The sequence below is a fragment of the Nerophis ophidion genome, linkage group LG10 (genome assembly GCF_033978795.1).
Source record: "Nerophis ophidion isolate RoL-2023_Sa linkage group LG10, RoL_Noph_v1.0, whole genome shotgun sequence".
In the NCBI taxonomy this organism is placed as follows: domain Eukaryota; kingdom Metazoa; phylum Chordata; class Actinopteri; order Syngnathiformes; family Syngnathidae; genus Nerophis; species Nerophis ophidion.
Window position 1 is genome coordinate 45,098,437 of NC_084620.1, and position 10,482 is coordinate 45,108,918.

General features: G+C 40.6%; 2 protein-coding genes across 2 annotated transcripts in view; one reads left to right on the plus strand and one right to left on the minus strand.

The window, feature by feature from the left end:
• Positions 1-716: 716 nt before the first annotated feature.
• On the minus strand, positions 717-2,260 carry LOC133560885 (E3 SUMO-protein ligase ZBED1-like). Its single transcript, XM_061913902.1, has 2 exons — positions 2,005-2,260; positions 717-1,261 (listed from the first exon to the last, which is right to left on the minus strand). Exons 1-2 carry the CDS (start codon positions 2,241-2,243, stop codon positions 1,018-1,020), a joined length of 483 nt encoding a protein of 160 aa, XP_061769886.1. The 5' UTR covers positions 2,244-2,260; the 3' UTR covers positions 717-1,017.
• Positions 2,261-4,548: 2,288 nt separating this feature from the next.
• LOC133561295 (G-protein coupled receptor 78-like) overlaps positions 4,549-10,482 on the plus strand; it is a 15,348-nt gene continuing 9,414 nt past the window's right edge. The window contains exon 1 of the mRNA XM_061914659.1: positions 4,549-4,583. Coding sequence (XP_061770643.1) covers positions 4,549-4,583 — 35 coding nt within the window. The remainder of the gene's footprint in view (positions 4,584-10,482) is intronic.

Below are 10,482 nucleotides of genomic sequence, written 5' to 3' on the forward strand. Positions count from 1 at the left end.
ATGCCTTGATTGACAAGCAATCTACTAATTCGCTTTTACGCTGTCTCTGCACCACCCTCACGACTGTTGCTGCGTGCGCACCCCGTCACATTTGTTTTTTTTAACCCAACTTAAAATTGTACGTACATTGAAAATACACGCAACCATGACACAAAACGCCGGACATTTGAGGCATTTAAAAGACCCCGCCCGGACACACCGGACAGTCCCACAAAAGAGGACATGTCCGGGGAAAAGAGGATGTATGGTCAGTCTAACTAAAACAGTATCAATAGGTCTTGGCTTTACGGACCACAACTTATTTGCAATAAGGAGGAAGACCAAGCTCTCCAAAGCTCCTAGTGTGACTATACATAAAAGGTCTTATAAATATTTTAATGAGGTGAAATTTAAAGATGATGTGAAACATGTTAACTGGAAAACTGCGTGTCTTGAGGAGGATCCTGAAGCTGCTTTGAGCACAATCATGAAGAGATTTTTGCAGATTGCAGATAAGCATGTTCCTGTCAGGAAAACAACTGTAGGAAAAATGGCGCCCCCTGGTTAGGGAATGAGATCAAAGCACTTATGAAGCAACTAGGGCTGCAACTAACGATTCATTTGATAATCGATTAATCTGTCGATTATTATTTTGATTAATCGATTAATAATCGGATAAAAGAGACAGACTTTCAAATACTTTATTTAAAAAAAATGCATACTGACACCATGTCCTTTTGACTTGCTAAATAAAATAATGCAAGTATCACAAAAATGTTTTTTTGTATAAAGTGCACCATTGTCCTGCACAATAGCAATAATTTTGCTTAGGGGAATTTCAAACCTGGCTATTACCTATTCCAACCATTCTGCAATGTTGGATACTGAAAGTCTTTCCTTTAGTGGCATGGTCGTAAGGCAGATTGACTTCATGTTCCATTTGTCTCCAATGTAATGGCATGTATTGCCAAGAAAGGCTACTTTTGTCCACACATCAGTAGTGAGAGCAATTTTGCTCTGGGTGCCTTTTATGTCAGTCTACACTGCATGGTATTTCTGCTCGTACTTCCTCTCCATCAGTTTGGTAAAATGGGTCCTCGAGGGAAGAGTTAAACCAGGGTTGAGGATGTGAATTATTTGTCTAAAACCTTCATCCTCCACAATTGATAGTGGCCTCATGTCAGTTAGCAACATATTCAGGATAGCATCAGTCAATGCAGCCGCGTGCTTTGGTGTGCACACCTTCCTTTCTACCAAGTCGCTAATGCTGGCTTGTTTCTTTCTGAAATGAGAGAAACCATATAATGAATGTACATAGTAGCATCATTTACATGTAACTCAATATATACCCAGTTGATTTTATTAATAATTTCTGACGTGAAAGACATACGCCACCACATTGAAAAAAAAACAGCTAAATTAAATAAATGGACATTGGGGATGCAGCATACACCAATAATAACACAGAAATGTAACTCATCAGATCAGAACTGGATCAGATATTATACACGTTTCTGTTGTGAATAACAAAGGATTCATTTTAGGCTGCCTGTGAATAATAGCATGAAATATTCCATCATCTTCGTAACGTTTAGTTATACTAAAGCGTCACTCAAATCTAAATATATTTATATAACTTTATCGGGTACGGCTACATTGATCCATTATGAAACCAACCTGAGATATTTCTGTTCGTTACGTTTATTTCCAAATTGGTAACCGTGCGTTTTCTCTCTCAAAACGGAGTCCAATGTGCTGGAGACACATTATCAGCCCCGCGTTGCAACAAAGACATAACGTTAACGTTACTCACAAAAAAGATAAACTTATGAATGGCTGTTGCCACTCATTACAACACAGAAAATGAAGACGTCGCACTATACAAAACGTTCCTAACACTCTGAAAGTTAATACACAACAGTTGCTGCTGCGCTTCCTGAAAAAATTCTCCTCGTTAACAAATTATTAAAAACACGGACACAACGGATCAATGTACTCGGACTATGGACTGAAAAAGTTACGTACCGTGAGTTTTCTTCATGCGTGGATAAAACATGCTTCCTCTTCAGGTGCTCCCGCAGCGATGTAGTACTTCCATGCCACGCGAGGTCCATGCTGCACATTTTGCAGGAAACTGTCTTCTTTGCAGTGTTTAAAGTGAAGTATTCCCACACTTTTGACAACTTAGGTCGTACACTTTTCTCCAATGCAGCATTAACCTCCAGATGTTTCTGTGCCAAACTATCGATACTGTTTTCCGCCATTTTTCCAATGTTTCCAAGCAAATGAGACTGCGTGGTCACGTGAGTTGCACATGACACATCATTAGCTGGCTTACTGACACCTCATGAGACGTAGCCTCAGCGCCGCCCTGGCGCTGTTTTGTACTGTTTTTGTACTTATTTTGATTATTGTTTCTCAGCTGTTTGTAAATGTTGCAGTTTATAAAAAAAGGTTTAGGGAGATAAAACAAACAAAAAAAAACAAAACAAAAAAATAAAAATAATATATATATATATATATATATATATACCGTATTTCCTTGAATAGCCGCCGGGCATGTAATAAGCGCCTGCCTTGAATTACTGCCGGGTAAAACTCGCTCCCCAAATCCATAAGCGCATGCTTACTTTTACTGCCAGGTCAAATTCGTCACGTCACAAGTGACGCTTCGCTTCCTCTGCCGTCATTTTCAAAATGGCGGGGTAGTTTTTTTTTGCTTTTACTATGTGTAGACCCGGGGTCTTGTTCCAGAGCCATACAGAACACACTGGTGGTTGTGATATAGAACAATTTTAACACTCTTACTAATATGCGCCACACTCTGTGAACCCTAACCAAACAAGAATAATAAACACATTTCTGGAGAACATTGGCTCTGTAACACATTATAAACGCAACATAAAAATTACCCATAATTCCAATGCATCCATGACTCTTGGCTATATTATACACCTGCTCCCCACCCCCTCTCCGTGCGTCGGTTGAGGTGGGCGGGGTTGGGGGCACGTGTATAATATAGCCAAGAGTCATGGATGCATTGGAATTCTGGGTAATTCTTATGTTGCATTTATAATGTGTTATAGAGCCAATTTTCTCCAGAAATGTGTTTGTTATTCTTGTTTGGTTAGGGTTCACAGAGTGTGGCGCATATTAGTAAGAGTGTTAAAGTTGTTTATATCACGAGCATCAGTGTAAACGGTATGGCTGTTGACCAAGTATGCATTGCAATCTCGATTGAGAAGCAGCAAAATGAGTGTGTCCTACCAGCACGCAGTTAGCATGGTGTAAATGTGGGCGCAATGACATGTTGTAGAACAGTGGTCCCCAACCACTAGGCCGCGGCAGCAGAAGAATTTAGTTTTTTTTTTTTTTTTTTTTTAAATCACACTCAATTTTTTACTGCATGCCATTGGTAAGCGCAGGGGAGAGAAGAGGTTTTAAAATTATTAGCGCCTGCTTACTTTTACTGCATGCCTTGAATAAGCGCAGGAGTGAGAAGAGGTTTTAAATTAATTAGCGCCCCTATGCTATTCGAGGAAATACGGTATATTAAAAAAAAAGAGCCTCACCATGCGCATTGCATTCAGCCAACGAATCGATGACTAAATTAATCGCCAACTATTTTTATAATCGATTTCAATCGATTAGTTGTTGCAGCCTTAGAAGCAACGTAACCAAGCTAAAAAGTTGGCGGACTCTTCTGGTCTACTTTCTGATGAGATGATCTATCGTAAATTAAGAAATCGTGTAACTAAAATAAATAGAGGTAGTAAAAAGGTATAGCATCAGACAAAGATCTATGACTTTAGACATGATGGAAAACATTAGTTTTAAATTTAAATCAAATAATGGGAAGATCAGTATCATGTAAAACAAATTTGTTTATAGAAGTTGATGGACAATGAAAATTGCCACATTGTTTAAAAATTACTTCACAAACAAGGTGGAAAATCCGAAGAGTAAATAAGACGCCTTCTAATGGCTCCTCCTCATGCACAATAATTGAAAATCATATAATGAAGGGTAAAAGCTGCAGGTTCGATTTTGTACCAGTTAGTAGTTCTGATATTGAAAAATTGTTGTCATCACTGCCATCTGATATACCTGCTAACATCCATCCATTTTCTACCGCTTATTCCCTTTTGGGGTCGCCTATCTCAGCTACAATCGGGCGGAAGGCGGGGGTACACCCTGGACAAGTCGCCACCTCATCGCAGGGCCAACACAGATAGACAGACAACATTCACACTCACATTCACACACTAGGGCCCATTTAGTGTTGCCAATCAACCTATCCCCAGGTGCATGTCTTTGGAAGTGGGAGGAAGCCGGAGTACCCGGAGGGAACCCACGCATTCACGGGGAGAACATGCAAACTCCACACAGAAAGATCCCGAGCCTGGATTTGAACCCAGGACTGCAGGACCTTCGTATTGTGAGGCAGACGCACTAACCCCTCTGCCACCGTGAAGCCCCACCTGCTAACATGCTGGATGGCAAATTGTTAAGAATTGCGGCATGCCATGTATCAACTCCGATTTGTCATATATTATAAGTCATTAAGATATGAAGTCTCTTCTGAAGTTTGGAAGGAGGCCAAGGTCATCTCTCTACCCAAAGACAAAAATACTTATTTTTCTGATAAAAACAGTAGACCAATAAGCATACTTCCTGTTCTTAGTAAATTGATGGAAAAAGTTGTTTTCAAACAAATTCAAGATTTCTTTACCTACAACAAACTGTTGTCATTTTCCCAGCATGCTTACAGGCAAGGTCACTGAACATCTACTGCTCTAACTCAACTCACAGATGACTGGCTGTCAAAATAGATGTCAAGAAGATGGTTGGTACTGTCCTGATTGACTTTAATGCGCCATTTGATGTTATAGATCACGACATAATGACCTCCAAACTGAGAAAATATGGTTTTAATAGTATGTCACTTTCTTGGATGTTGAGCTATCTATCAGGAAGAGCACAGAGAGTGTGTTTTAATGGTAGCCTATCTAAACACAAGTACAATTACTGCGGCGTGCCTCAAGGAAGCTGCTTAGGTTCTTTACTCTTTTTTACTAATGATCTTCCCTGTCTTACCACAAACACCAATATGGTTACATATGCAGATGACACAACTCTACAGTACTGCCTATTCCTGAAATCAGTGGTTCTCAACCTTTTTTCAGAGATTTACCCCCTGTGAACATGTTTTAAATTCAAGTACCCCCTAATCAGAACAAAGCATTTTTGGTTGAAAAAAAGAGATAAAGAAGTAAAATACAGCACTATGTCATCAGTTTCTGATTTATTCAATTGCATAACAGTGCAAAATATTGTTCATTTGTCATGGTCTTTCAAAGCGCTTTGAGTACCTTGAAGGTAGAAAAGCGCTATACAAGTACAACCCATATTTCTTGAACTATTTGGAAAAAAAGATATAAAAATAACTAAAAACTTGTTGAAAAATAAACAAGTGATTCAATTATAGATAAAGATTTCTACACATAGAAGTACTGTATTTCCTTGAAATGCCGCTGGGGCGCGAATTAATTTAAAACCTCTTCTCACTCCTGCGCTTACCAAAGGCATGCGGTAAAAGTAAGCATGCGCTAATTATTTTAAAATTTCTTCTCACTCTGGCATTTACCAAAGGTATGCAGTAAAAATTTGAGTGTGATGTAAGCTTGGACCTTAAATCCTACTGAATAGCTCTTAATCTTCTTCCCTTTATGCGATTTCAAATTACCGGTATTGAAATCAGCCTCCTCCATTTTGAAAATGATGACAGGGGAAGTGTCACTCGTGACGTCACGAGTATGACCAGGCGGTAATGCTAAGCATGCGCTAATTATTTTGGGAAGCGAGTTTGACCCGGCAGTAATTCAAGGCAGGCGCAAGTCAAGAAAAATACGGTAATCATCAACTTAAAGTGCCCTCTTTGGAGATTGTAATAAAAATCCATCTGGATTTGTGAACTTAATTCTAAACATTTCTTCACAAAAAAAGAAATCTTTAACATCAATATTTATGGAACATGTCCACAAAAAAATCTAGCTGTCAACACTGAATATTGCATTGTTGCATTTCTTTTCACAGTTTCTGAACTTACATTCATATTTTGTTGAAGTATTATTCAATAAATATATTTATAAAGGATTTTTGAATTCTTGCTATTTTGAGAATATTTAAAAAAAATATGAAGTACCCCTTGGCATACCTTCAAGTACTCCCAGGGGTACGCGTACCCCCATTCGAGAACCACTGCCTCAAATGACCTAGAAAATAACTTAAATCAGGACCTGATGAGAGAATCACGCTGGGTAAATGATAGTCAACTAGAAGAAGGTTGAGAGCATTCTTTTTGGATCCAGGCCTGTGCTTGTTGATGACCCTCAGCTTCATGTTTCAATGTCAGATATACCTATTGAGCAGGTTAAAAAAGCAAAACTGCTTGGTTTGCGATTAGACAGTCAACCGTCATGGTCCGCTCATCCATCCATCCATCCATCTTCTTCCGCTTATCTGAGGTCGGGTCGCGGGGGCAGCAGCCTAAGCAGGGAAGCCCCGACTTCCATCTCCCCAGCCACTTTGTCCAGCTCTTCCCGGTTTATCCCGAGGCGTTTCCAGGCCACCCGGGAGACATAGTCTTCCCAACGTGTCCTGGGTCTTTCCCGGTCTCTACCGGTCGGACGTGCCCGAAACACCTCCCTAGGGAGGCGTTCGGGTGGCATCCTGACCAGATGCTCAAACTACCTCATCTGGCTCCTTTTCGATGTGAAGGAGCAGCGGCTTTACTTTGAGCTCCTCACAGATGGCAGAGTTTCTCACCCTATCTTTAAGGGAGAGACCCGCCACCCGGCGGAGGAAGCTCATTTCGGCCGCTTGCACACGTGATCTTGTCCTTTCGGTCATAACCCAAAGCTCATGACCATAGGTGAGGATGGGAATGTAAATCGACCGGTAAATTGAGAGCTTTGCCTTCCGCCTCAGCTCCTTCTTCACCAAAACGGATCGATACAGCGTCCGCATTACTGAAGACGCCCCACCGATCCGCCTGTCGATCTCAGAATCCACTCTTCCCTCACTCATGAAAAAGACTCCGAGGTACTTGAACTCCTCCTCTTGAGGCAAGGTCTCCTCCCCAACCCGGAGGTGGCACTCCGCCCTTTTACGGGCGAGAACCACGGACTCGGGCTAGGAGGTGCTGATTCTCACCCCAGTCGCTTTACACTCGGCTGCGAACCAGTCCAGTGAGAGCTGAAGATCCTGGCCAGGTGAAGCCATCAGGACCACATCACTGCAAAAAGCAGAGACCTAATTCTGCAGTCACCAAACCGGATCCCCTCAACGCCTTGACTACGCCTAGAAATTCGGTGACAAAGGGCAGCCTTGGCGGAGTCCAACCCTCACTTGAAACGGGTCTGACTTATTGCCGGCAATGCGGACCAAGCTCTGACACTGATCGTACAGGGAGTGGACCGCCACATCAGACAGTCCGTTATCCCATACTCTCTGAGCACTCCCCACAGGACTTCCCGAGGGACACGGTCAAATGCCTTCTCCAAGTCTACAAAGCACATGTAGACTGGTTGGGCAAACTCCCATGCACCCTCATGGACTCTGCCGAGAGTATAGAGCTGGTCCAGAGTTCCACGACTAGTACGAAAACCACACTGTTCCTCCTGATTCCGAGGTTCGATTATCCGGCGTAGCCTCCTCTCCAGTACACCTGAATAGACCTTACCGGGAAGGCTGAGGAGTGTGTCCCACAATAGTTGGAACACACCCTCCCGTTCCCCTTTTTAAAAAGAGGAACCCCAGTCTGCCGATCATATTGATGGTATTTTAATGAAAATGGGAAGAGGTTTAGCCATTGTCAGGAAATGCTCCAACTGCTTGACATCCTCAGGTCAAGTCATACAGTCCTTGGTTTTCTGTCATCTTCATTACTGTCCTATAATATGGTCCGCTACGACTAAGTCTGACCTGAACAAACTGCAACTTGTTCAGAACAGAGCGGCTGGACTGGTACTTAAAGTTCTTTGCGCACTAATATTGCATTTATGTCCTGGTTCTCTGCTGAACAAATGATGTATTGTAGTCGCCGTATGTTCTTTAGAACTATCATGTTAGATCAATCACCAGATTACTTTTACGAACAGCTTTTAAAATCAATTAACACACATATTCATGAAACTTTAACTAGCTTTTTTTATCTTGTATTGTATTTTTCCTTTGTATAATTTTTGGTAATGTATGTACTATTTGTATTTTTATTTTTGTATGCTCCCATATGGACCCCAGGAAGACTAGCAGTCGCCCTGGCGTCAACTAATGGGGATCCATTCAATAAACAAAAAACAATATGGTTATCACTTTTGCATTCCGAAGTCCCAATTAGAGCCTCTTTTCCTACGAGAAGTGATTCAATCCACTTGTGAATATCGAACAAATGGTCTTTATCTTTTATGTGCTCAAACTGAAATACCACTATTTAATTGAACTTGGTGGTTTGCTTTCTTCTTGGTGAATATAAACATTCACCATATATAGAACATAATTTGAGTTAATTAATTAAATTCACCTGCACATAACTGGTTTCCCTTAACACCTCTTTAGGCCCAAGCTGTTGTTTACACACTTTTTTTTTAATTTCTCTTTGCTATTTGGGCTTATTGGACCTAATTAGAATAAAAACTAAGAATCATCTTTTGATTTGATGTACTTAGTCCATAAGTAACAAACGTGTATTTCAAGTTAGTGACACGCTAATTCTTATTGTTACACTTTTTTTTTCCAAATTCCATTGTATGTTATACTCTTCTGACACTACCAGATGGCAGTATAAGTGTCCACATAAGCCGCAGTAAGACCAAAATTCAGTAGTGTACACAATTTTGGAAATAAGAGCGAAAAGGTGCTGTCCACACATGTGGCCACGAAGGCCTTAAGATGTTTTAATTAAGGAAAAGTGTAGGTTTTTTGTAAAGTTAACCAATGTTGTGTGGAGATAAAGAAAATGTAAACACAGTCTCTGCTACATTGTACTCAGTGGCAACCAATTCCGGTTTCCACTACATAACCTATGGGTGATTTCTATGACGAGGTTATCTCTGCAACGATGAAAGTCCAAAGCCGCTGATAAAGATTTTTTTTTCCAATGGTAAATGCACTTTTTTTTAAATTATGCAAGTTTGATTGTTAAAGCATCGAACATAAATGGCGATAAGATAACAGGACATGTAAGAGACTGTGTAGTAAAAAATTAATAAAAGCCTTAAACACACAACACACACCCTGGTAGTCAAATAAAGGAAGCATACACAGACTAAATTGTCTGAAAAGTATTTCAAATCAGATTAAGAACTGCTTCAAGTGATTTGAGGAAACGGATTGCACAGACCCTTTGTCGTTGCTCAGAATAATTGAAACATGGCAACAGACCACATCATGGAGGCTTACCTTGAAATAAACAGCACAGTTGGAAATAAACACTGTTTACTACCCAAGGTTTACTACCTTTGGCAACATTTATATTCCGTTCCGTTCAGTTCAGTTTCAGATCAGTTTCTGTTTATTTGGAACATGCATACGATACAACAGTGTTTTTCAAACCACTGTGTTGTGGCACACAGTGTGCCGTGAGATACAGTCTGGTGTGCAGTGGGAAATGATCTAATTTCACCTATTTGGGTTAAAAAAATGTTTTGCAAACCAGTAATTATAGTCTGCAAATGTGTTGTTGGTGAGTGTCGGTGCTGTCTAGAGCTCGCAGAGTAACTGTGTAATACTCTTCCATATCAGTAGGTGGCAGCCGGTAGCCAATTGCTTTGTAGATGTCGGAAACAGCAGGAGGCAGAGTGCAGGTAAAAAGGTGCCTAATGCTTAAAACCAAAAATAATCAAAAAGTGAGTGCCCCTAAGAAAAGGCATTGAATCTTAGGGAAGGCTATGCAGAACAAAACTAAAACTGAACTGGCTGGAAAGTCAACAAAAACAGAATGCTGGACGACGGCAAAGACTTACTGTGGAGCAAAGACACCGTCCACAAAGTACATCCAAACATGACATGACCATCAACAATGTCCCCGCAAAGAAGGATAAAAACAACTGAATTATTCTTAGTTGGTAAAAAAAAAAAGTAGATGCGGGAAATATCGCTCAAAGGAAGACATGAAACTGCCACAGGAAAATACAAAAAAAAAGAGAAAAGGCCACCAAAAAAGGAGCGCAAGACAAGAAGTAAAACACTACACACAGGAAAAACAGCAAAAATGGTGTGTTGTGACAGTACACCTACTTTAAGACAAGAGCTGTAGTGATGCATGCTTGCTTATGCTTTAAAGTCATATCCAACAATTGGCACAACGACTTTTTACTGTCAACTGAGTTTCGTTTTTTTCAATGATTCTGCTGCTGGTGTGCCTCCGCATTTTTTCAACGCAAAAATGTGCCTCGGCTCAAAAAAGGTTGAAAAACACTGCGATACAACGTATAATGCATC

Bases quoted from the DNA above. Each gene is read 5' to 3' on its own strand.
- LOC133560885 (XM_061913902.1), bottom strand. From the start codon at position 2,243: ATGGCGGAAAACAGTATCGATAGTTTGGCACAGAAACATCTGGAGGTT. The intron at 1,262-2,004 runs GTACGTAACTTT...CTCTCATTTCAG, and splicing joins ACGCATGAAGAAAACTCACG to AAAGAAACAAGCCAGCATTA.